Source organism: Marmota monax, unplaced genomic scaffold, assembly GCF_021218885.2.
Source record: "Marmota monax isolate L192 unplaced genomic scaffold, Marmota_monax_Labrador192_F-V1.1 WCK01_AAM20220418_F8-fsc00024, whole genome shotgun sequence".
Taxonomy (NCBI): Eukaryota; Metazoa; Chordata; class Mammalia; order Rodentia; family Sciuridae; genus Marmota; species Marmota monax.
This window is the reverse complement of record NW_026695224.1, coordinates 32039886-32067362: the sequence shown is the minus strand read 5'-3', so window position 1 is coordinate 32067362 and position 27477 is coordinate 32039886. Positions and strand designations below refer to the sequence as shown.

The window sequence follows — 27477 nt, the reverse complement described above, 5'->3', positions numbered from 1 at the left end:
CTGCAGAGCTCCTGGCTGAGGGTATGGAGGGAGTGTCCCCAGGGTGCACAGTGGCCCCACCCATCACAGAGGCCTGAGCAGAAATGGGACGCAAGGGGCCAAGAGGAGCCATGCCCAGTGGGACCAGAGTTCAGAGGGAGGGTCTGCCACCTTCCACCATGGGGAGAGGACCCTGAATGGGTTCTGATAATCTGCCAGTCTGGGTCTCAGGCCCTGCTTGCTACTGGTGTCAAGAGGAGGCTCCTGAGCCATGCTGCTAGGGTTAGCCCTGGCTCTGCCACCTACTGCTGTGACCAGTGTCAGACAGTCTCATGCCTCTGGGTCTCCTCACCCATGAATGCAGGTGATAGTGGCACCAGTAACACCCCTCTCTGTGGGCTGAAAGAGTAACCCAGCAGGCTGAGCTGTCACAGGTGTCCATAAGCATCAGGGCTGGACTTCACTGTGGTGTGGCCAACAGCTAGCCATTACTGCTCCCTGATCACAGCACTGCCCACTTCCCATGACCCACCCTGCCCAAGGCACAGAGCAGTGGGCACCTGCCTCCCTGCTTTAGCTAACCCTAGGCACACTCCTTGTCCCTCCCCAGCCAGCAATGAGTTGACTCCCACCCTGTTAGACCCCTGGGCCACACACAATCTGGCTTTAAAAATCACCAACTACAGATCTATCCACGTCTGTGTTCTCCTCAGAGAGGTTCATCCGCTACCAATTTTGTCTTCCTTTCCTGTTTTTCTTTTTTTCTTTTTTTGGGGGCTTGTTATGCACAGACAAAGCTGGGCACCTTCACAAGGCCAGTGTTCACACCTCATGGAATTACCAAGGGCGGAGCTGAGCGTGGCGTGCCAAGTGGTGCGGCAGCCTCTGCTTATAGGAAGCAGATGATCGCAGCCAAGATCTGTGGATGGTGCGTTGAGATGCAGGAGAATGAAAACCAGCCGGGAATTGGATGAGCGGCTGCTGTGAAATGCCTCCGGGGCCTCGAGGAGCCGGCCTTTCCTGGTCAAGCCCCTTTCCTGTGAAGCCCGGCCTCCCAGCCCACCAAGTGGGAGCTATCCTAGGAAGTACCCAGAATCCTTCTGTCCTCTTTCAAGAAAAAACACTATGACCTTGTCTTCTCTGGACATAAAGAGCCACCAATCACAAGGAACATCTGCCAATGAGACGCATCTGGTCCCTTAGGGAGCCCCTGACTGAGTCTCTCTCTGCCTCATGTTTCTGAGGAGCACGTTTTGCTGCACATAGTGGTGATTCTGCTTCTTTATGTATTTGCCAAGTCATTTATGTCACAGGTTAGTGAGATGCCATGGAAATGGCAGTGAGGAAGGAAGAGAAAATCTTGCCTCTGTGGTGTTGATGGGCCTCGTGGCTGGTCTGCACCATCACCAACATTCCATTTTCTTTTAAAACATCAGTGACGCTGTAGATTCATTGCTGGGCTGGGACCTACCCTTAACTACAGTTTCACAGGTAGGAAGGGGAATTATTGAGTGTGTCTAGTTCTGGGATGGAAAATAGATCCTATCCCATCCATAGAAATGTCTTTAAATGCTGAATCGATAGTAGGTTCCTGAAGCACTGCTTTGGGAAGACACTCAGGTCACGCCGGAGGTAATCAGCCATGTCTGCATGAGCATGCTGAAGAGTGGGGCAGCTCCCAGGCCAATGGCCGCTGAGGTGCCATCCCAGCCTGTGCACCCTCCAGTCTGCAGACCAAGAACTTATAAGACTCTCTCAAACTCAACAGAGCCAGCACTGCCCGAAGGCCACCTCCACGTGGCCAGTTGTACTATCTCTGCTCCCCAGCTGTGTGACCATGCTCACCCCACTGCTGAACCAGACCCCAGATCACAGACAAGGAGGGTCATGGGTGGCAGATGAAGAAAGGATGAGTGAACCCCGGGCACGGAAAGACTGAGGAAATGCAGGGTCGCACAGAAAAGGCCAAGCAGGCCAAGCGCGGGCCACACTGTTATCATCATTAGTTGAGTAGTTTTCAAAACATCCTTTAATCAAGAAGCCAGAGACTCTGAGCTCCTGGTGAAGGAGGATAGGTGAGTCCTTCCCAAGCCATAGCTGAGTTGACTTTGTGTGCAGCGTAAAGCCTCTGAGTGTCAGAATCGGGGAGGCCAAGAGGCAGTGCGGCACTCATGTGCTGTATACACATGTGGGGGATGGTAAGGATCGGCATTCGCATGCATCTGATGGGAACAGATGCTGGTGTGTGGCAAAAGAGGGAGCCGCACCATATGCAATGGCCTTGCTACACAACTCCAGTGGGACACTGCGCTCTTCCCTGCCCCATGTCCATGTCTCTTCCCCTGAAGCTAGCTTCTGTTTTACTTTGAGGGATTACTCTTCCTTTACTCCCTATCCATGTGTTTAGGGGGTAGGGCTGACCCCACCCTGGGTTCAAGAAAAGACATGTGACCCTGACATGGAGGATGAGAGCATCATAGTCCAGTGAACACAGAGGTCAGTGCGGGGAAGGACTCAGGACCTAACGGGAGCCAATGAGATTCAAAGCTTTGTTACCATCATCAAGAAGAGGCAGATGTTCTCTCAAGTGGCTTCAGCCTGGGAGAACGAGGTCAAGCTGCAGAGACCTCCACCCTGGGAGGCAGGGAGAGGTGAGCCTCTCAGAGCAGACTCAGCAAAGCAAGATGTATGCAAACCAAAGTTGTTGCCATTATTTGAGCACCAGTACACAGACATCCCTGAAATGTGTGAGTTACATGAATCAATAAACTCCTACTGCTCCTCCCCTACCATTTTTTAAGTTGAATTTCTCTCATTTGCAGCAACAATAACAAAAATAACCTTAGCCAATACCATAAAGACCCATTTTGCACATAAGACAGAGAGACAACCCAATGCTCTTCTTGCACCCAAGGTTACCTGCAAGGACCCCTGGATGTCCTTCCCGCCGATGATCATGAGTTCTGCCATGTCCTCAGCATGGGGAGTCCGCGCGTGCACAAACAGGGTCCTGCCCACTGCAGTTATGTTTCTCAGGGCAACTAGGCTGCCATCGCTGTTCACCCTGAAGTGTGGGCTTGACACCTCATAGCGCAGCTTGTCATTTCCTTTACAGTCGCTGAAGGTCACTGGGAATAGAAAATAACAGAAAAGCATGGTTAGGTTGCTACCTCTCACCTATCAAGTGCAGGTCACCTTGACGGTCCCCACCACAGTCCTTCATCCCACAGCAGGCCACTTGTGCCTGGGTGACTGTGACTGTGTTGATGGATTTTACTCGGTCAAAACACACCCTTGATTGCCTCCCAGTTCTGAGCTGGTGCTAAGCCCTGAGGATGCCAGGATGTAGGGCAGGCCCTGCCCTTGAGGGCAGTGGGTGGCGTGAACAGTCAGATATGGAAGAGTGACATTTAGGGAGGTGATCTAATTCTGGTACGTACTAGTTGCTGGGCAGAACCACAGAGCCCTGGGGAGCATGTCGGACGCCTTCACAGAGCCAAGGTTTGAACTGGAACTTGAAGATAAATAGGAGGTCCTCAACAGGGCGGAGGGCATCCCAGACTATCCCGAGGCATGGATTCAGGAATGAGAACCAGGTAACCAGGAGCACTTGGAGAGGGGCCAATTGGAAATGGAGCAGGGATGTTGGGAAATAGAAAGAAAGTCTGGAAGTGAAACCAGGTGTGTCTTGAAGACAAACTGGGGAAAGCCAGTAAGTTGCGGTGCTTCGTGACAGCCTTGGGCTATTTTTAGTGTGTCTCAGGTCAGGATCCCGTGTGTGCTCTGGTTCTAGTGGACAGCAGTATTTCCCAAGGGTTGAGGTGCACAAGGAGCACATGGGGAGCCCTGTGAAAACCCTGAGATTACAGTGTGACGAATCTGGGTTATAGCATGGCAGACAGAGGGGCCGGGAAAGCCAGGGCCTGGTGTGTGCTAGTGATCCTGGCTGGACAACGGCGGTGGTGGTGGTGAGGTGGGGAGGGAGACAGGAGCTGAGTGCCTGCAGTTATGGCTCAGCCACGTGTGGGAAGGCAGAAGGAGAGTGGCTCCTGGATGAATCACGTGGGACACGGGAGTCCTGCCGCCAGCACTGGTGTGATGGCCCTTGTGCTCCCCTCTGGGAGCTTCTGTGTCTAGCACACAACTCCATTGTTAGGGCCTCCACCTGTTCTGCCTGCCTGTCTGCCTCTGCTGTGGACTCAGGGGCCCTGGTAGGTAAGCCGAGGAGTAGACTCACTCCCCCCAGCATAGAAACGTACGACCATAGTTCCCCTTATCTAAGGGGGACACACTCCAAGACCCTTAGTGTATCTCTGAAACCCACCCTGGATAGCACCGAATCCTGAGTAGACTATGTTTTTTCCTAGGATAAAGTTTAATTTATAAATTAGGCACAGTGAGAGATTAACAATAATAAAAATAATAAAATAGAACAATTATAACAATACACTGGCATAAAAGTTATGTAAAAAGTCTGCAAATCAACATACTGTGAACAAAGTTATGTGGACCAATCCCCCACCTTTTCCCATTGAATTCAGCTCATGGTTGACCACAAGTAACCGAAATCAACTAAAGCAAAAGCAAAGCCACAGGCCAGGGGGCTACATGCTCTCTGCTAAGATGCTTACTTATTTGGCAAACCTTTAATTGAAGTTTAACACAGATACAGAAGAGTGCATAAATCAGACTGTGTGACCCAGTTAATTTTTACAACATGGGTGCTCGAGGACCCATCACTCATTCCACAACACAATATATTACCCTCCCTTCATGGGTAGAATTCCACCCTCTTCCCCAGAGGCTGAGTCCACAGGTTGGGTTCACCTGAGTGTGTGTGTCACTGAAGTGGCTTTACCCAGCATGCCCTGGGTGTTTGGCTGCTTTCATCCTACATCACATTTTGTGAGATTCATCTGTGAGGCCGCAAGTCACATCCTGACCATCAAACACTCTGTAGTATCTGGACCGCTACACCCCAATCCACTCTGTGCAGGCTCAGTTAGGGCTTACTTATTCTACTATCAATGGGCACCTGAGTTCCAATTTGGGTCACTTAAAACATTGCTACTAGGGACTTTCTGCTCTATATCTTTTGGTGACATCTACATAGGTCCCAGTCACTGTAAAGCCATATAAATATTTGATGAACTGAGCTGATCTTTCTGCTCTGGAAAGATGACGCTTAAGGCAACAATCGCCTTATCAGATGGTGATATGGAGAGCGTGGATGGGGCACTTTCCACATGCCAGGCGCAGTGACACGCATTTTACAGACATTTCTGAGTCAGGCCTCACAATGACAAGGAATAAGAACTATTCCGATTCCTTCTCCTGACAGTTCCCAGGTAAGGTGACTAAGGCTTGAAGAGGGCAAAGTTGGTGCCAAGCACACAGGGTTTGTAAAGGATAAACAAGATCTGAGCCCTGGTCCACGTGCCTGTCATCACCACATGGTCTCAGTAAAGGAACACCCACCTGAGCTGAGCCTCCTGGGTCCTCTCAGACCTGAGGGTCTGCACCCTGCGTGCTGTGCTCAGTCCTGCCCCCACCCTCCCACCAGCCCTGAAGCACCCTGCACAGCACTGCCTGTGCACCCCTGGGCAGGGCTCAGAGGCATCTCTGCATAAGCACACGGCTGGATGCTGGGGCGTCTGCGGTTCTCGGGCACTTGCTTGCTTTCCCTCACCACCTTGGTAGCCAAGACGAGGCAGGCATGCCTGGTTTCGGCTTTTGGAGATGAAGGGGCTGCTTTCATTACCATCACCAATTAGCATTTGTCCACTGGAAGCAAATTAAACGGCAAGGCCTGCTGGGAATGTGTTGCTCCTGTGGTCAACATGGGGGTTTTGGCCCTGGCCCTGGCCCTGGCCTGTGGATAGGGAGGGTTGGAACAAGGGAGAGGAATACAATATGTGTGAGGGTTTTCATTACACAGCCAAATTCCTTCCTTCCTTCCTTCCTTCCTTCCTTCCTTCCTTCCTTCCTTCCTTCCTTCCTTCCTTCCTTCCACAGATACTTAGTGAGAGCTTGCATCAGGCTAGATGCTGAGGTTATAGCATTGGACACAAATGAACACAGTCCTGAAATCTAATGACAGAGACAGACATTCATCCAATACCACTATAAGTAACAGGGTCCTATTTCACACAATATGCAAAGGTCCTGTGGCACCAAGGGAACTGGGCACAAGCCAGTGAGATTAGCTCAGAGGGCAAGGGAATGCAAGAAGCAAGGAGATAAGCTTCCTACTTCATAGATAAGCTGTGCTCCTGTGAAGTGGGACCTGAGGGCCACAAGGCCTTGCTCCTTAGAGAAGGCCCTTGGCAACTACAGGAGGTGCCTCCACCTGACTCTTGAAAGAATATGGACCCTCGTTGCCAAAGGATGAGGGACTCCGGGCCATCTGCACTCCAGGCCGTCTGGCAGCTTCCTTTGCCCTCTGTCTTCACACCTCCCACCTCCCACCTTCCCTGCACCCACCCCCAGGCCTACCATTTCATGTGCTTGTCATGGTCTGGCCAGGCAGAGGATGCTTCTCATCTCCTTGGCCCTTGCTAACTCTTGATCATTCTGCAGGATTCAACTCAAGCTGTTCTCCAAGTTTCCAGCTCTTAGGGCCCTTTGTATCATGTTACACCAATATGTCTACATTGTGTCTCTGTTTTCCCACAGACTCAGGAGCAGAAACTGAGTCTGATTCTTTCATTCATCTTTACATTTTCAGCAATAAACAGAATGCTTTGCTCCATACAGGAGGCCATCCATAATGATGCCACTTAGCTAGATTTCTCTCCAGTGGCAAAAGGATGCTCTCACAGTGGTGAATGGGGCCCCCTCTCATGCCATCAGTCGGGGAGGCTACAGGCAAGACTGACAACTGAGAACAAGGCTTCCAGCAGCCTCCTGATGTGGTTGAGCCCCAGAGTACAGGTGGGTAGGGACAAAGGAGCCAACCATGCTCGCTCCCCTCTGCATTCTGGGCCCTGTGTGCACGGATTCATGATGGCACTTGGCCTCCTGTCTGGCCTTGGACATGGATGAAGTCCTGTGTGGTTGTTTATCTTTCTCCAGAATTCCAATAAAGCTTTGTGCAGCTCTGAAGCATAGGTGGGATGAAAGGGTGCTTGGACAAATAACAGCTCCAACACCTACCATTGGCAGAGTGGCTCCTGAGGGCCTGGCTCTGGGCCAGGGACAGTACAGTCAGTCCATGCAACCTCAGCCTCAGGGTGATGCTAAACTATAGCAGGGTTTCCCAACTCCCATTTTTTCTTTTTCTAATTACTTATGCCCTTAGGAGCCTTTCCAGAAATTTCCTCCTAATTGCCTCCACTCTCGTGAAATTTTAATATCACAGATACACTTAAATCTGCTTATATATCGCATGTGAATCTTTATTCTTTTTAAGTACAAATTTTGCCCTTCCCCACAAGAACCTAATTCACCCCATTTGGGGCAACAGAGTCCCACTGAGAATGTACAGTACAGACTCTCTAAGCATCATTTCCACTTTCTAGAAGAGACTGAGCCTCAGGGACACTGACCGAGTTGTTCAAGGCCATGCATCCTGGAAGGGATACAGCCAGAACATGCCCCCAGCCTGATCTGTCTCGAGAGCCCAGGTTCTGGGCACTCTACTCCTAGGAAGAGATGAAGGAGAAGAGAAATGACAATTGCCCCATGTCAACCCCCTTGGGCCCCTCATGAATCCCGTGGGTGAAGGCACACTGGGGGGCCACATCCACTCCCAGCATCTGGCACTTCTTAGGCCCCGTGTGTCACAGCACCTCCCTGCCAGGTCAAGGAGCTGCCTGCACTGGGGGGAGGGGAGGCGTTTGCCTATTTTCAACACCACCTGAACTCAGGAGCAGATGCTTTGGACCAGGGAATCTTTCTCAAGGCCAATATCTACTACACCATCAAGGAAACATTTGAAAAATACCTCCCTCCAGAGAATAGATAGAATTGGGCTGGCTGGGCACTGTGCACCTGGATCTTTCCAAAGCCCCCCTAGACAAATGAAGTGCACACGAACCAAGAACCAAGACCTTAGGTTGGAAACTGTTGGACAAGATGCTAGGTTTTCACACTTACCCGCCATTCCTGGCACTGAAGGGGGACCTAGCATGCCAGCACCTGCTCTTCCCACACCCTGAATAAAGCAGTTCTACTGTTATTTTTAAGCCCTTTTCGAATCCTGGATCAGTTGGAGGAGCCCTGTGACCTTGGACAACTGAACCCCACCGATCTTTACTCCTCGACATCTTCAGCTAGTGAAATGGGAGTAATAGCACCCCCGCTTACGGGCACCATCATCCCTGTGGGATGCAGAAACCAGACAGTCCGTGCCTACACAACGCAGCTCTTGGGTCAGGGCTGCTGCTCCACCAACAGGAATCACCATCAGTGTTCCCATAATTCTGGGCACCAGGGGAGCCCCCCCTTCCCTGCCCTACAGAGCTTCCCTCTTCTGGCTGGTGTCCCCCTGCCCGGTGTCCTTCAGCTTTGTTCTGGTCAGGCGCCCTTGCTCCAGCCTGGCCACATGCAGTTACCATGGAGACAGGGACTCCAGGCAGAGATTCCGATCCAGCCCTGCCCACCTGTGAGTGCTTTGGTCTTTCTTGCTCAGGCCCAGCCTTCCTGCCTTGCACCAGAAGTTGTAGAGGGAAAGAGCAGGAGAGGGTGACTCCCAGTGTGCTGCCCGCCGTGCACCCGACCCAGTTGTACTGAAAATACTCTAAATGGACTGTCTGTAAGGACGGCTTCATGTCAATCTAAGGGATGATCTTTCCTAAAATAGTGATGCCCGTCCTGAGCTTGGCCTTCATGATCGCCCTGAATCTGCCCATTATCACCTGGCATCAGTTGTAGGCAAGACTGTTTTCCTCTCTGGAAACAGAGGATGATCCTTATTCTCACGTTGAATATGCCAAGTCTATTTTTCCTAATATGTATTAAAATAAATCTAAAGAGTTAACTAAAAAATAAATGTCCTTTTATCCATGAAAACCCTCACGGCGACATTCACTACATCCTTGGGAATGTGGGTGGGGCTGCTTTTCTCCCATCATTCCTAAGCCCGACAAAGACCTGTTTGGCTCCACTGACCAGCCTTTGACCTATGGGGCTCTGACAGCCGGATGGCTGGGGTGGACCAATACACCCAACATAAAGGAAGAAGGCTTGGCAGATGCCAACCCTAGGAAAGGCACCTATGGAGGTCACCCTGTGGTGGTGACTTTGGCAATAGCTAGATGACAGACCTGACACACGGGAGGAATCATTCAGCAAAAGAGAAAGAATTCACCACACCTTTTTTTCCTTCTGGAGAACACAGACTATTTTCCTACCAATCCTCTCACCTTCCATTCCCTAAAGGGTTCAAGGGACAGAATCATCACATTGTCGCATAGCATTAGCTTGGTGGACCCCACCAACATATCAGTGATTCGCCAGCTTTTCAGCAGAGATCAAGACAATGTGTGTTTGGAGGTCCAGAGTTCAAAGAACATACTTAAGGACGAAATTGAATGGATGACTATTTTAAAATATTTGTTTCTATAGAGACAGCCTCCTAAGTAGCTCTAAATGACACCATGTGGATAACATAAAGGAAAAATTCTAATAAACAATTAAACTTGTGAGCAGCAAATATTTGGAACCTCTATCTGGGGGACAATGACTAGCTGCGCTGTTCTGAACTCACAAATGACTTCGGCATGTTGTTTATCATGGTGGCATTTCAAATAGCTTCTGGAAAGGAAAAAAAATGATACTTATAATACACTGAACCTGAGGATTTATTGGAATCAATTGCATAACATCATTCTTTGAGATAATCTTTGAGCACCCCAGGAGGAGAGAGGGGAGAGCGAAAACTCCCCACCTGGGGGAAAATGCAAATTAGACGACAGGCACCACTCAGCGTTTCAATTATGCTTTCAGCGTGTTTCCACTCAAAATGTCCTCTGGGCTTAATGCAAATGTCACAAAAAGACAAACTTTAGCTGGGAGACAAAGCCACAATCGAAATGGAAAGTTTGGCACGTGAATTAAGGGGCTTAATCTTCCTGACCTTGATTTTCTGCTTTTCTATTTCTTTCTTTTGAATATGATTCTTAGGGATAAAAATCCCAAAGGCATAGATTTCTTTCCATTTAGAAATAACAGGTGAAGGAGCAAATTAAGCTGTATTATGATCCCAGGAAATATGAAAATGCAAGTGGATTTAAATTTATCTGCAAAATAAAGACTAGTTCTGCTTATATAGACAGGTATAAACCCATACATGGATCCTGTGCTCTTCCGGCGTGTTTGGTCCATCTGTGAGTCATGCACTCTCACCTGAGGTAGATAGATGGTCTTAAGGAAAGGTAGAATCTGTCCGTTGAGACTTGCCATTGAGTTTGCGCATAAGCTGTAGAGCCTGCCAGCCTTAGTGCTCAGACTGCTTGATTGCCTGTGCTGGGACTTGAGTAATTCTGTATCTGTCATCCTGGGAGCTGGAGCCTGTCCACAGGCAGGTGTGTGGGTTCCTCCAGGATCTCTGGACCCACACACAAGAGGATGGCTACAGCAGTGGTGCGCTGGCCATAGAATAACCTGGATTTGTAGCATATGTCAAGCTTAACCATGTGAATGCTCTATACAGTGCTGACCTCAATGTACCCAAGTGCCTTCACGGCCTTGAAAATTCTCTATAATCTTCATGGGCTTGCAGAAGTACCTGCACTAGTCATCTTCAGAGACGAGGCACTAGCACTGCAGAGCAGAATGTAAATGGCTTCTTCTGTCTCAGCCTGAAGGGAATCCACCATCCCTGTTCCCCTCACCTACTCACAAACACAGAATTCAACTGCCCATCAGCGTGGAGGGCCTGCATATTGGTTGATCTGCAAAGTGTTTGCGGGCACAGAAAGCCATCTCGCGACTCAAGTATCATTTAGATCAGAAACATCAGATGGACTCTCCCCAGGATGCAGACCATCATTTAATTGCTTTTCACATCCCTCAGCATCCCACTGGCATCCAGAGGCACTAACTTCCTTTTAAAGAATTCACAAAGCCGGATCCTGGGGCTCCTCGGACCTGCCCGGATGAGAGGAACAGAAAGCCAGGCCTCGGTTTCCCTGATGCTCCTTCCTGAGGCATTCTGACGGAGCAAGCTTTCTCCAACACAGCTCAGTCCCTCCCACACTGGGTCAGACTGGGGGAGGAACAGTAAGCACAGCCCCCGGCCTTGACTCATCCGCTCTCCTGATTCCCGAATGCTCTGGACTGTGTCCCAGCTGAACCTTTGGCTCAGAGTCAGTGCCCACAGCCACCGCTTCTGCAGGATTCGGGGAGTGCTGCTAACCATGACGGATGGACCCAGGCGTGGATTTCGTCTCCAAAGACTGTGTAAATTTGATAGGTGCACACTACACATAAAACAGTCTTAATGCCATCTCGTGTCAATTCCAACTTTGATATAGAGTTTCAATTCTATCATGACAGCAGAAGATATAATGAATGATTCAGTCAAGTGATCCTCAGCCGAAACCTATTTTTGCCATGTAAACCCTTACGGGCTTCCTCTTAGAAAAAGACAGAGCCCACATCTGATTTCAGGGGAATTTTTCTGTCTCTTATTAAAAACGGAGCTGTAAGCTCTGAAGCTGCTCTTTTCTGTCAAGGTCTTACAATCTTCTCTTGCTATGGATTCTTCAAAACATGGCAGTTTGCTTTCTGATAGGACGCTGTGAATTGCCTACCCTCGGGTGGTTCTAATCACTATGAATTGGGTATTTCAAATTGGAATTACTTTATATATCGCACAGTGCCTGACACAGTACACATTCAGCCCTGTTTGTTGAATGAATAAACAGCAGATCTGAAACTTGGCAGCTAAGCAAATTTAAAATTCCCCAAACAAAACTGACAACGATGGCAAATTCATGTGAAGATCTGAGTAAGTCAATTTGAAAGTCACCTGCTCAGCGAAACAGAAATCATGGTTTCAGCAAGTCTGAGAATCACCAAGTCTTGGATTTACAGAGATCTCCTCTTGATTTTTTTTCCCTCATTGCTATCCATGTCTCTAAAAAAGCCCTTCATTTCTTATGTACCTAGAAATCATATGCACGCTTGCCTTCCTCCTCCGAGCTTCTCTGGGGTGAGCTAATGGAAGGAGAAGTTTGCTTTACTGTAACTTCAAAAGTATTTAATCTCGCATCTGTAGTTGTTCAGACACCTGTGGCAGTGTGCTGGCTGAGCCTGTGTTGGGACACAGAGCTCAGTTTTGTTCGATGACTGGCAGTCTGGCGATTTCCCAAGTACCTGTACATGAGCCTGCAGATGATGGGGCCTAAAAGGAGGATGATTTCTGGATGAGATCCAGAGAGGCACAGAGTCAGGAAGAAGATGGAGAGAAGAATACAGCCCTGGTTGCCTGGCAAGCCCCAGGGATCCACAGATCAGGGGGAGAGGAATTTATAAATACAAGCTCAAAGAGTCATAAACCACAGGTGACATCAGTATTCTCGAACACCATTACAGAAGTTCCCAATAACTTTTGGTTCCCAATAACAAACTCTTATGGTGAATGGCAGCTTGGCTCACGTCTCTCTGAGTAGAATACAGCTTGGCCTGGCCCTGGTGCAGAGATGACAGAGAAGACAAAAGCGGCTATAGGGAGTCTTCAGTTATCTTGAGGGGTTAGCGGCCTTGGGGATTTTGAGGAAGGACTTGTCACACAGAGAGAAGTAAAAACAGACTCCCTCCAAGACCTTCCCAGGAATGTCAATGAAGGAGAAGACATAGGAGCACTTGTGGGTTCATGTGGAGATGCTCTAAGGTCTTCCAGAAATTGCACAATAAAGGATGAATTGAGGTCCCATAGTTGTGCATTTGGGGAACTATGAGTCGGTGCAATGCAAATATTAATATCTATTTGACCTCAAATTTGCCAAAATACTGGAAAAGCCTAAAGAAATTTAGATTACTATTTAGAAGGCAACTTCTGTATGAAATAATTTGCTCTTCATTGGACATTTCCCGGAGGAGGGGGGGGGGGCTAAATGACTATTTAGCAATAATATTGTGAAATACATTCCAGTATTAGAAGATGTCTCTTACAATTTGGAGATTTTATTATTCTAAAGCTCAACATATTTATCCAGTAACCCATTGAAAATGTCATTTGTTCACTTACATTGTGAAAGACAGTAGGCACTAAGGGATGAATGTCAACATAAAAATGAATAAGTTCACTATCTACCTTCATGATATTTAGAGTCTGAAGGCTGACCCCATGATTATCTGGAGAGATGCCATATTGAAGAATCAGTGTTCCATTTTGTCATCACGTCAAAAGGCCAAATAAGTGCCATATAGTAGAAATTACAAGCAGACATATCATAATTCAATATAATAAATTCTTTCTAGCAGTGAGAAAAAGTCAACCAATGAATAGTCTTACCATTCCTAGAGGCATCCAAGGAGAGGACTATCAACTTTACTGAAGGTATGAGCTCTCAAAAATTGCTTAGAAAGCAAATTTCTAATTTTCTCTTGTTATAAAAATAAATGTGTCATTCTAGATAATTGACCTTCTATGTTATACGTTTTATTATAAAATTGGATTTTTTTCACATAAAATTTAATAAGCCAATTTTGGTGAATTTGTTTCCAAGCTACTATATACACAAAATTGGACAAATTAACTGGGTATAAAAATATGCAAATCACCAGGCTTTGGTTTATTTTGGTAGCTGAGGGTACCTTCAAGACCACATCTACATCCATTCCACACCAGATTGGCTTGTGTAATGACTGTGGCCATCAAAGGGTTCATGAGGACAGACACTGGTGATTACCCAAATTATCTCCCTATGTGTCCCAGTCATTTTACTGAAACATACAATGTTGTCTATTCATGTTAGAAGTTTATTTTCTATAACAGTTGCCATTTATAGAGCATTCTCTATTTGTCAAGCCGTGGGTCAAATACCTCATGAACATTATTTCTTTTAATTCTACAACACTCCCATGAAGGGAGTATTTTGTAGATGAGGAAATCCAAGGTTCAGAGAGATTGAGAAAAAAAAATTATGGTCAGATAGATATATATATAGTAAAACTGTAGAATTGCTTTCTACATCAATCATAAAATCCTGTCTCATGACCCAGGAGAGAAGGGAAGAGGTGGGTCCTTTCAGGACGGTGGAATCCATAATAATTGTTGAAAGTTCTTCTTTAGATGTGCATGGCTCAATGCGGGGGGGGGGGGGGCGGCAAAAGTGAGAAATGAAGAGAGTTACAAAAAACTCAGTGAAGTAGAATCTTGGTGTAAGTGATTAAACCCACTGGGAAAACCCTAGGAGTGAAATCCAGAAGACTTTAGGGGTCATAGTTTAGGGAACATTTAAGTTCTGAAGAGGGACAAGGAAGACACACAGATAGGGCCCAGATCAATCTTTATGCAGCCCAGAACACCCAAGCATAGTCAATGGCTTTTATTAAAATGGTTTGTTTAAAGACTGGAAGAAAAGAGAAATGTATTGTTGATCTGTACATGACTTTTATCAAAGAACTCTTAAGATTTGGGTTAACTGCAAGTCCACACCTGCTATTCTGCTACTTAATCATCACAGATATTCATACATGGTCTTCAGAATGTCAAGTCTGGTTTTCACAGAAGTTGTAGATCATCTGTAACCAGCATATGATGAATGAACATCTTTTGTAGAAAAATCCAAAAGCATTTTGAACATCCTACCCTTCATTTCCTGGGGAAGCCTGAAATGCTTCTAGAAGGCAGAGATGGACTTGTGCTACCTGGATTGCAGAAGAGGGTCTAAAATGTTTCTGGAAGGCAGAGCAGCACTTGGGTCCTCATGTATATCCTCTAGGGAGGCAATGGGTTTCCTTCCTAAGGGTGTGTGCCCAAGTCGTGGACAAGGTTGGTGGCTCAGGAACATCCATACCCAGCAAGTTACTACAGTCTGCAGGGCACCAGCTTCCACACTGTGAAAACGTTCTCCTTCCACACTGTGAAAACGTTCTCCTTCCACACTGTGAAAATGAAGGGTAGGATGTTTAAAATGCTTTTAGATTTTTCTACAAAAGACGTAGGAAAAATCTTGTGAGTGCTGTGAGGATCTGAGCTTCCTACAACCTCATCTCTGTCTCTCTGGCTCAGCACTAGACCTGGTACAGAGTTGGTGATCAAAAAATATCAGTGGGTTCTTTTTGATTGTAACCAATTAATTCGTTCACCTCCTCCCTAATTGCAGTGAATGAGACGCTCATCAGCTGTGATTACAAATTGGTTCTGTCTAGTTGACAAGACCGTATCTGGAAATTAAAACACAACGGTTTGGCTTGCAGTACATGAAGGACAATTAATTTTTGTATGCATATATGGGCTTTCTGATGTAAGCAAGAAGATGATCAGCCCTTAGGTCATGCCTATTCATCCTCCAGTTGCCAAGAGACTTTTATTGCATTCCTGATGCCATATGGCATCGTCTCTAGCTCCAGCCTCGTGGGACTGAAGGAGGATGCCTGCCAAGAGCATCTTGTCACTTGCTAAAGGTATCCCACTTCCCTGCGATTGCTTCTCTCCACAAAAGCAGCGCTCACACACTCCCTGGGAAGTTCAGTGCAGCTGAAGGCTTTTGTGCCCCCCCAACACACACACCTGAATGGCCATGGGAAGTATGGGAACCAAACGTAAATCATAGCTTTCCATCAAAAGGGGCAACTTTTGCAATTGAAGGATTCTTACATGGGATCTCAGTATATGACTGTGATTATAGGAGGCCCCATGTGTCTAGAAATGTACTTTTTTGCACAGACCCATGGCAGGTTAAGACCTAAGGTTCCTGAGATTTACTGCTTGTGCTTCTTCTTTATATATGTGTGTGTATGTGTGTGCGCATGTGCGTGTGTGTGCTTCAAGCTAAAGCCTACAGTCTCGCTCAACTGTGATATTTACGATAATGAATCACAGATGTTTAAATGGATGTAATCTGAAAACACTTAAATGCTAAGATGCTGGAGTCTGACTGCAAACATTACGAAGTGAGGACCTTTGGATTATGTTGATTTTCAGATACTATCACTAGGATATGACTTTACATATTTTGGAAGATAGCAGGCATAAAGGGAAGACATTTTTTCTATCTTTAAAGAAGCAGTGTTCAAAGCACCCGAGGAACTTCAAGGATGTGTCGATTTGGTCACTCTATTGATAACTGAGTTGCAGCACTCTCTGGAATTATGAGAGCACTTATAATTCCCAGCAATAGATGGCTGCTTTCATGACCCTATCTATACTAAGAGGCACTGCGAAGCCCTGGAGAAAGAAGAATGAGGGAGATCTGTCTATTGATGTGAATGAATAAGAGTCTATCTAACTGGTGGAAAATGTTTTTGATAGATATCAAGATCAAACATATATAAACTCTACATCTCTGTATGTCATTTGCAAATTTGATAGACCCTATGTCAATTCCTATAGCTAGTGGGGAAAGTGAGGGCTGGGTGGAATGGTAGAACCCACCCTGTAATATGTATTATTTAATAGTCTTTTTAAGTGCAAAAAGATTAAACTGTAGTTGAGTGAAATGGGAAACATACCCATTTACCATCCCACCTAGCCCTTACTTCCCCCCGCTAGACACACAGTTGACATATATTCTATCAAATATAGGCATTTGCAAATTACATACATAAATATGCAGTTTATTGTGTAGGTTTGATCTTAATATCTGTCGAGAATATTTTGCACCAGTTAGATAGATTCTGATTCGTTCACACCAGGAGCTAGATCTCTGCATTCTTCTCCAGAACTTCACAGTGCTGCTTAGTGTAGATATGGGGTCATGAAAGCAGTCCCCTATTGCTGGGCACTGAGGCGTTTTCTGTTTCATAGTGACCAGCAATGTCAAGGTCAATCCTGATGTGCTACATTTGGTGCATGTGTCCTGTCCCCCATTTGTTGATTTAAATAAAATGCCCTTTAAAACTTCTGTAGCCCTGGCAAATCAGCAAGGTTTTATCAATCTGGACTCTGATCTAAAGAGTATGAGAATTCTTTTCTCTCATACCAACTCTTGACAACAAAGCGTCTATTTATTTTGCCAGTTTGATGGTTGGAAGAAAGTATGGGGTGGATTGGGGCATTTTCGAGGAATCCTAGGTCAGTCATCTCACCTACTGCTCTTCTAGTTCCTTGGGGCCCTGCTAGGCGTCAGGATACTTAGGAGCTTACTTGTCCTTGCTTTTCTCCTTACCAAGCTGAGCTTCTAGAAGGCAGAGAGGCACCCTGTTCCCCAGTCTTTCTCCAGGGCTCAGCAGGGGCCAGGTGTGTGTGTTCATTGACTGAATATCTGTTTTTGTAGATGAGGCTAACCTTCTTTCTACCACTACACGGTTACTTGGCAGAGTTCCAGTTTAAAGGGACAGCTCAACTCACCCCCTCCTTTCCTATTTCAGTTCCCTCCCTTCTCCCCTCTTCTATCATCTCTCTTCATCACCAGAGCAAAACCTCCAGGCTCACAGGAACCTGGTCAGCATCTGCAGCAGCAGCGCAGAGTCTGACACACAGTGGACATGCCACAAACACCTTCCAAGGGTCAGTCCTTTATGATCTGTGGACCGTTTCATGTGGACGCCATGCCAATGTCAAACTCTGAGAGGTCAACTCTTGTTCTTGACCCTGTTTTTCTGTTCTGTCTGGTGAGATGAACAGGGTAGGCAGATTTCTTTAGAGCTTTGACTGAGACCCTTAATCCCATTTTCCTGGATTGGGGACTGAGGTGTGTAGAAATCATGTGAACAGGAAGTGCTGCTGTGGCATGGAAATGTGGGTGTCATGCCCAGTTTGGCTTTGTTGATGGCAGCTGTGTAGACAGGAAAGTACAGCTCACTGGCAGGCTAAAGTGGACCCAAGGAGATGTTCAACTCAGGGGCTGAACCCACTCTCATACAGGCTGACACCACGTGTCATTCTAAGCCAGGAATCGAGACTGTACTGCCTGCCTGCCAAATCTGGCCCACTAGTCATGTTTGTAAATAAAGCTTTATTGGAACACAGCCACACTATGCGTGCACATGCCATGGGTTGCCAGACTTACAAACCCTAATATTTCCTGTTTGGCCTTGTGCAGAAAAAATTTGATTGACCCCTGCTTTAGACCAAGGTCATATTTTTTTTTTCCAAGAGATCTATTCTAAGCCACTCCAGTGCTCAGGCAAGAAAACTCATATTTCACACTCTGAGTTTCATGATGAACCACAAAGACAATCAGCAGAACAGGGAGAATGACTCACACACACTCGCCTAAATGCTCTCTCAAGCTTGTGCTTTGCCTTTCATTTTCTAAGATACAATCTTCTGGGAGAAATTTTCCATTCAAAACAGAATCTCAAGAGGCTTAGGTTTTTAAACACTCTTTTAAAATCCATTATCATCATTAAATATATGGACAAGCACTCATAGAGAAGATGAATATACCCTGAGGAGCAGATGGCTATTGTGTATATCTATATTTTTATGTAACTAAAGCAATAATTTAATTTAGAGCTAAGAAATTAGCTGTTCATGCTTTTGATCAAGTTGAGGTGCAAAATTGTTTGTCTTCAAGGTCTGTTTCTCACACTTAAAGTGATTCGTCATTTTAAAATGTGACTTGTCATTAATTTTTGTTTCTTTTCTTGTAGGGGGGTCTATCATTATTTTCCCCCAAAGGACTACGATGTATGATTTTTCTCTGCATTCTCTAAGTGAAACCATTTGAAAATTTAGTTTTCTATGAGAACTCTAACAGGAATTATTTAACCAAAAAGTGACAGAGAAATAGTGATTCCATTTATTTTTCCCCTCTGGTGAGGGTTTGGCTCATTAACAAACAGCAAAAAAAAAAAAAAAAAAAAAAAAAAAAAAAAAAAAAAATTTAAGCAAAGGGATGAAAGGAAAGATAAGATAGCAACCAAAAAAATGTTTAAATGTCTCCATGAAGCCAGATGCTCCAGCAGAACATGAAAAATAATGGTCACTGTGTATTTCAAGTACTTAAAACCAAGGAGCTCAGAAAAACACCCACTTAAACTACTGCACAGTTTCCTCTGTAATTTTGTACGTTCATGTTGGACGGTTTCCGGGGTCTTCCTTGCCCCTTGTAAGTTAAAGTGTCATGGCTAGGAGTTCTTTCAACACTCAAAGGTCCTGAGTATCAAGTATGCAGTTCTGGTCTGGGAAAGGGGCACAGGAAGGAGATCAGGTGAGCTGAACTCATCACAGGTGGGTGGAGGTAAAAGGAGAGCGAGGCCAGGTCTCACCCCCTCTTTCATTAAGAACAACTTTGAAAATATTAACAATGCTGGGAGGGACAGATGTTTCCTCCTTTACCCCTAGTCCCCCTCCGGAAGGCAGATCTAGCTAAAGGCCAGACCCATTGTTCTGCAGAACCTTTGGCTGGGTTTGGGGGGTGGCAATTTGGGAAGGTCGAGTTCAGTGATTATTGAAGAGATTTTTCTGTATAATGAAAGATAAACTGGAGAAGAACAACTCAGGCAAGGGGAGTGAGGAGGAGAGGAGGAAGGGACCTCCCAGCCTTCCCTCTCCTCCTTCCTTTCCAACCCTCAGTGACTCGACCTGGCTCACGAATGCTGTGTGATTTCTTGTGCAACTTGGGGCGGGAGCCATATTTCCTGCCTGGCTGACCCAGGTTGGAAAAGGAGATGGCCTTTGAGACCCAGGACACCAAGGTCAGAGGGACCATGAGGACACAAGTCCGCAGGAGTTGGTGTGAGTTTAGAGAGAGAGAGCTTTGAGTGTCTCAACTTACAGAGCGTGGGGGCTCAACTTGATTTTTAACTAGCCTCTGAGTGGACCATGAACTTCTGATTTCTATTTAATATTATGTATCTTTTTCCACAAGGCGTCATCGTGTTAAGATACATGCAGTATCTCATCATCTTGCTGGTTTTTCACACTATTATTATTTCCCAATTTACAGATAAAGAAACTGAGCCTAAAGGGGACAAGTGTAAGAAACCCGTTTCTCTAGACAGGGGCGCTCGCTCAAAGCTCACACCTCCTGTCTCTCGCCCACTCTGCAAACTCAGGCTCGGTAAGGGTATTGGATTCCATATGCCCAACACAGAGCACAGTGATAGCTGTCCTGAAGGATGAGCAGTCGGTCAGCAAGTCAGCATTTAAAACAAGCTGACAGTGTCCCACCACAGGGAAGACAGTAGAAGTGAGAAGCCAGGCTCAGGGAGAAACAAGTTCTCGGGTTTGAGCTGAGCCATGAAGAGGCGGAGAGAAGGCATTTGCTTCACCCTGGAGGATGAGAACCCAAGTGGTCTTCTACCTCTGAGACTGACATTAAAAATGGACAGAAAGGTCTCCCTAGGAGATGTGGCTAATCCAGGCTCATAGGCCAGTGCTAATTCCTTTAGAGAAAAGCATCTCTTTGATTCAGCAGGGCTCTGGGTAGATGCCACGAGAGCCTGTCGTGAGCAGTTATTATAGACTCAGTCTCAGGTGCTGTTAGATTCAATCTAATCTATTTTATTAATGTTCACCACACTTCAGACACACATCCTAACTCTAAGTCCTAATTGAGTCTACACCCAAGGGTCCAGAAACTCACCTGTGATATGTCTTAAGTCTGAGACATTAGAACTTGATCTAGCCTGGAGGAGTCTGGTGCAGGGGGAAAAACATCAACGGAGGTCTCTGTCTCTCTGTCTGGGTCCTGTTAGTCTCATCAGCCCCCAAAAGTCTTGGTTTTTAAGTCCTAATTCAGTTGTGCTTGCAGTTGATAACTGGGTGAGGTCTGGGGTAGACTCTTACATCACTAAAGTCTATCCAAGTTCTGCAGTTCACATTACATCACGGGCACATTGCTTAACGTCATTCACTATTTAATAGTGAAAATACACATCCACTAATTAATATAGTCAATAGTCAATAATTCTATAATATTTCTGGTACTCATATGAGTGCCTTCAGCCGCCCTGTTTGCAGCAGATTCACCCATGAAGTGAGTAACTACAAAATACAACACAATTTTCAAAATGGAAAAGCACAAAGAACAGGGCAGGAGGAATGGAAGCTGTGTGAGGGGTAGGGTTCCTCCTGATTAAGTTCTCGAGAAGGATGAATTGGGAGAAAATGTGAGAACAAAGATAGCAGCCTGGGGATTATGGTCTTCAATTCAAATAAGCAAAAGAGCCAAGAGACACTGGACTTTCCATTCCTGAGGGTTGGTTAGAGACCCCTGTAGTTAATGCTTCTGCTCACAGTGAATGCAGGTGGTGAAGGGGGGTCAGTTTAGCAATCACTGAAAATCATATTGTCTCATGATCTTCAATTTGTTCATTGAAAACAGCATGAGAGCAGCATGGACGAGGGGTTCTTGAAGTGTAGTCCAGGCCAGCAGCCTGAGCATCCTCAGAGCTTATTGGACGTACAGGATCTCGAGCCCATCAGAGTTCTACTAAATCAGAAGTTTTGAGGTGGGACCTGGCAATCTGTGTTCACATTCAAGTGTGATCACTCTTGAGACAAGGTTAGCATCCTTAATTCAAAAATCTAAAATGCTCCAAAATCCAATGCTTTTTGAGCACCAACATGTCACAGGGAAAAATTCTACACCTGACCTCACGTGGTGATGGGTTGCAGTAACATACCCAGATACATTAAAATTGTTGTTCGTATTTTCCTTCAGGATATGCATAAAAGTTGGTTATGAAACCTAAATGAATTTCATGTTTAGGCTTGGGTCCTGTGCCAAGATATCTCATTATGTGTATGCAAATATGCCAAACTGAATTTAAAAAAAAATAACTTGAAACACTTCTGATCCTAAGTATTTCAAATAAGGGATGTGCAACCTTCCATAGGTGATCTCCTAGCTGGCATGAAAATCTCAGGATAATCTGTGCCACTGGTTCAATAAGTCTGGTAAATACCCATTATCCAATTTTAAATATGTACTATTTGATACTAATTTTTTAAAAAAGAATATTCATTAACTACAAGGAAAGAATAGCAGCTTTGGAGCCAGAGTGATCCTAGGTTCAGATATGAAGAGTACTCCCTCCCAGCTCTGCAAGATTTTGCATGACATCTCTGACTCTCAATCTCCTGTTCTGTAAAATGGAAGTAATGATACCTACTGCCTAGAATTATCTCAGGAAATAAGATTCTGTGAAGCACCTGATATAGAGAAAGACACCTAAGAGAGTTGCAAGTGTAACTTATTAAAGTCATCAACTGAACCGTAGTCAGTGCACTGCACTTCTCTGTAATACACATCATAATCTAAGCAAATGAAAAATAGCTCTTATTGATCCTCTGTGCTTCCATTGAAAGGGATGATTTTTGGCGACTGTTCTCAGAAGGAGACGAGCCTCAGAGGGAGATATGCCTCCGACGGTGCGATACAGAGGATTTTAACGTCAAAAGGTCCTATTAAGTGTCTTCAGTCATTCATTCTCTTGAATGAGACAGACTTGCTGGATGAATCTGGGACATGAAAATGGAGGCAGGACAGTGTAAGGAGAGAGGAAGGACCCCCTGGGCCACCATCATCTTGTGCCTGGGCCTCTGAGGCAAGCTCTTCACTGGACTCCCAGTCCCACTCTGCCCAGCCTCACCCCCGTGGCCTCAACCCAGTGAGGAGAACTCCAATATGTCACTCCTCTAACCCCAAACCTCCCCATGTGGAGTCAAAGTCAAGTTGTTGGGCCAACCTACAACACGCTCCATGATCTGGTTGCTTACTGTCCCGTCTCTACTCTAAGCGTCACTTAGTCGCTCGCCACGCGGGTCTGCTGGCTCTTCTTCCAGTTAACTCCCAGGCCTGCTTCTGCCTCAAGACCCTGGCATTTTTCTATGCCCACTGCCCTCCAAGTGCTTCTTCTGCACTCCGAAAGCTCCTCTTTCCACACTTAACTTACTTCAGTGGTCACTCAGCTGTCCCCTTTGTCATCGGGCCTTCCCCGGACACATCATCTAACACTCCACACATCCACACACCAGCATTTCTCGGTCTTATTTTTCCGTCAGCACTTCCCGTTATCAAGATGCGCGCCATAGTCTGTGTCTCACGATACTGCTCACTGCCACCAGCCTCCTTCACTAGACGGCAAGCCGGGAGACAGCGGAGGTGGAGAAGCACAGGGGACTGGCAGCTCTCTGGACACAGTGAGTCCATCGAGGAAGGGATGGATTTCCTTCATTTTCATCCTTTTCTTAGCTATTGTCAGGCGTCATCCACTTAAAGATGAATGACAATTGCTAAATAGGTAGGTAGGTAGGAAGAGTGGAGGGAGAGGACATTGAATGTACTATATTATAATATGACCTTTCGCTGCCCTTGTCTGCCCAGGCCTGACTATAGAAGTAAAGCAAGGACGAGAAAGTCGAATGCACAATGATTTTAAGGCCTTTTTTTTCAGAAGATATATTTTGGCCCCCAAAGTTTTCTCAGAGAAGAAGCCCCGTGTGAATTGAGAACTCGGGAACAGGGCTCAGATCTGATTCTAGACAAAACTTGACAAGTTACATATCTTGTCCAAGTTAATCCACTTTTTTTGTGTGTTGTTTTGTTTTGATTTTGCTTTGTAGTGCTGGGATGGAACCCAAGGCCTCCCTGTTAGGCAAGTGCTCCACCACTGAGCTGCACCCCGGGTCCTGATGTGGAAGATGGGTTTCATTCTGATACATACAACCCAAGGGGATGGGGCCACAGCAAAGAGAAAGTGAGACCGTGCTTAGAGACTGCCCATTGCAGTGTCCAGGTCAGGGTGGAGGCCCACGGGGGCTGCTGTACCCTCACTGGACTCCCTCTCGAGCCTGGGCATTCTGGAAGAAACGGGACATGGCAGAATTTCAGTGGTGAATCAGGCCGTTCCTAGCTGAGTGAATTTCAGGAATTGGAGTTAGTCTATTGTAACCATCTTATTGGAATAAAACAGATTTCTGAAAACAAAATTGCCACCATTCTGAAAAGAACCAGTTTTTTGAAATTAGTAAGAATGCCTGGCTCCCCCACGAATTCTACCAGAGTTACGCTACTCTGTGATTTTCTTGTTTAGATTCTCTCAGGGCAAAGCGTGATTCTAAAAGTGAACGATCCTCCTTTGGATCTGTTCTGTACACAAAGATGAGAAACACACGGCGGAGAAGGGTGGTGCCAAAGCTGCACCAACTCCTGGGCCTGGCCAGCCTCGCCCACCCCCAACTGCATCTTCTGGGTTAGCCTTTGGATAGCCCCAGAAAGGCAGGCTTTGGCGTGTTCCACAAAGGAGTTGCCTTGAGGGGATGTAAGTTGTGTCATTCAAGATCATTTATGAGACAGTCTGAATTTTGTTTTCTTATGCACCTGGGAGAAGGCCTCTCCAATCCAGCTTTTTCTTTCTCTGTATTAACAAAAGGTCACATTATCACCTGGATCTAAAGACATGCTCCTATGGGATGATCAACTCTTTCGTGGTAATTAACAATTGTGTCGGGGCCTCCTTTTTCGTTTTCCATAAATGTACCCCATTGAGCTTTCAGAAAATGAGAATTACCTTAAAATTTAAAATTAAAGGACGGCTGAGTTCAGCATTGTACAACTAAAACACGGGGTCTTAAACTATGACCTCAGGGCCAGGAACTGCAGTGGCCGTCCTGGACTTAGTACCTTCTAAACCAATTTTAATTCATGTGATCATTCGCAATTAAGGACTTTTGTCACATTAAAAACAAAGTAGAACACTGATTCGAGGCTGAAGATATTCTGAATGGTACAGCCAAAGTCATATTTTTAAATCTTTCATTTTGAATCAGTTGTCAATGAGGATGATCTTAAAATTATCAAATAATTTCTGTGAGGTCACTTAAACACTGAGTCAGGATTTATTTTAAAGGACCAAACCCACCATCAACATTTTTTTTTAAATAAATCAATCAAAACAAAAGAAAGCAAAAGAAGCAAAGGGCTTCCCCCCACCCCCATCTGAGATAGAGAATCAGCCAGGAAACCCCCCCCGTGAGGAGTGCCCAGCTGTGGTGAGGATCCGACCCTGTTTCTGAAGTGAGCTGTATGTGCAGGACAGCTCCTGTTTATCAAGGGCGTGAAGAAGACAAACACAGGAATAGATGGAGATTTCCCTTTGTCCTCCATAACTGGAAAGTAGTAGCCGTTGTTCTACCTGGAAGTGAACACGTGAAAGTCTGGGTGCTGGTGGGAGTGACTGGCTCAGTGGGGGTTGTGACCCTGAGCTTCAGGGTCCCTTGCCCGCAGCTAAGCCAACACTGGCAGGAGATGAGAATGAGGACAGAGAAATCTTGAGAGTAAGGAGGCCTGGAGCCTGAGGGCCTGGGCTTTGGTGGAGAAAGTCTTTCTTTTAACTTTTTTTTTTTCTTTTAACTTTCTTTTAACTCTAAGTGGAGACAATGAACTCTTTATCCCAAATCCAGCAGTGTCCCGCAGCCCAGGGCCTCTGGTAGGGCTGTGCCTTTCTGTATTTATGGACCCTCAGCCCTGCCTTGGGGTTTACCTGGTATATGGCTGCTTTCCTAGAAGCCATACTTCCCGGCCTCTGTTGTGGCTGTGACCTTGATCTGACCAACGGGGGGGAGGAAGGGAATCGAGGGGGGACCTACAGTCAGTGCCCCTTGAAAGGAGATGTTCTGCTCCTCTTCCCCTGCCCCCTTAACAAAGTCTGTTGACTTTCAAAAGCTTGGCCATGGTGTTGGACTTAGGAAATGGGACAGCACCCTAGAGGTGGCAGGACGGGTCCAATAAACTGTCGGTCCAATGCCTCTTGGGGTCAAAAGGCTATTGCAACTTGCTGAAGTCATCATGAGACATGGCAATGGGCAGCCCTTGACCTTTTCCAAACATAGGTCCCTAAAGGTCACTGAGGACAGCCACCGACCTGCCCTGTACTGGATTATGAGGAAGAAGACTTACTCTATTTTGTTTAAGCTTCTATTTTTAGACCTTCTTTCATTACAGCTTATAGCCAAGGTCCCGACTAGTGTGGATGCCCAGATCTGAGCTGGCAAGGTCTGAGTTCTTCCCAACACCCTTGTTCTTTTGAGTCTCCAGAGCCCACTGCAGCCTTCCTGGTTGGCTCCTTCTCCTCCCCTGTGTCCCCACCCTCTCCCAGAATGGCAGCAAGAGAGCACTGGTGCCCACTGGGTCAGGAAAGGGCCTAACTCCCCTGGGAGCATGCTGTTGCTTCTGCTGCTGCTGCTGCTGCTAACCCCAGCTCCACAGCCCCTGTGCCCAGCCCATGAACACGTCTTCATCAAGGCAGAACTTCCCTCTTGCCTACTGAAGTCGCCTTTTCTGAAGAGCACTTACAGAGAGACTAGCTCAGGCTGACTTGTCCCATTGTCTCCATCCCCCTGCTTCTTCCTCTATTAGTCTGACCACTACAGTAATTCCAAGAAGCAAGTCCACTCAGGATTTCCCCCCAAACAAACCAAGGGAAACATAAAAGAAGCAGCAGAGAGACATCACAAACACCTAAGTTCCCGTTTATAGAGAATCATTTAGGAGATGCAGTGGGCTGGGTGAGCTCTGTTCACAGATCTCCAGCGACCCCCAGCAAACAGGAGAGGCCCTTGGAGAAGAGCAGTCGAGGGGCCCGGGAAACCGTGGCCGTGCATGCCCTCAGGCCAGGGCTGAGGGGCGGAGCTCTGCCGTGGCTCCTCCGCCTGCCTTGCTCTTACTTCCCTGTCACATCCCAGGACAAGCATGTAGTGATCACCGGAAGCACTGAAGTCTGAGAGCTAAAGTCACCAGGTGGGGCAAGTGGCTTCTCTGGTTTTTTTCCATGTTCAGTTGCTGCAGCCATGATAATATGCGGCTATCCTGATTTTATCTTATTTCTTCTTTTCTACACAGCATTCCTTATTTCGTCCCTGTTTATGAAGAGCTAAGTCACTTAAGGAGATAAATGATCAATCCAATGCTACCAGACTTCATGAGAAATGGCCATCTGTGGCCCTTGACCTTTCCTAAAGTCACAGCCTGTCCTGCCACCCTAAAGCAACTATCAATGCAAACCACTCTTTCATTGGACTCAGGTAAGCGGGGCTTATTCACATTCATGAATGTCACAGGGGACTCAATATTGCAGACAAATTTTAAATAAGATAAATATTTATGTAAGTCATTTGATGTTGGGGAAAGGATGTTGAGTTTGGCATCAAATTTTGATTCCTCTCCAGGGCTGCCATACATGAGACAGTCATCCTGAGCCTCACGTTGGTGTTTTCATCTATAAAGTGGGGCTCTCAGACTCCCCTCTCTATGGTGTTGTGAGAATGCCATCAAATAACACTTACGGTGCACGCTCAGCTGACACGTGTCAAGTACAGGGACAAACACAGGCAAACTTCTACCTCATCTGTTCTCATCTGTGCTTCCTTACATTGCAATACACCAGACACGTTCCAGTCTCGGGGCCTCTGTAACTGCACTTTCCTCTGTC

The 27477-nt window shown here is 46.3% G+C and overlaps 1 protein-coding gene across 2 annotated transcripts in view; it reads right to left on the bottom strand.

Annotated features, from left to right (window-relative positions):
* Positions 1-27477, bottom strand: part of Cdh13 (cadherin 13) — an 873206-nt gene that overhangs the window by 529307 nt on the left and 316422 nt on the right. For both annotated transcript variants that reach the window (XM_046434914.2, XM_046434915.2), the window contains exon 3: positions 2899-3107. In XM_046434914.2, coding sequence (XP_046290870.1) covers positions 2899-3107 — 209 coding nt within the window. The remainder of the gene's footprint in view (positions 1-2898; positions 3108-27477) is intronic.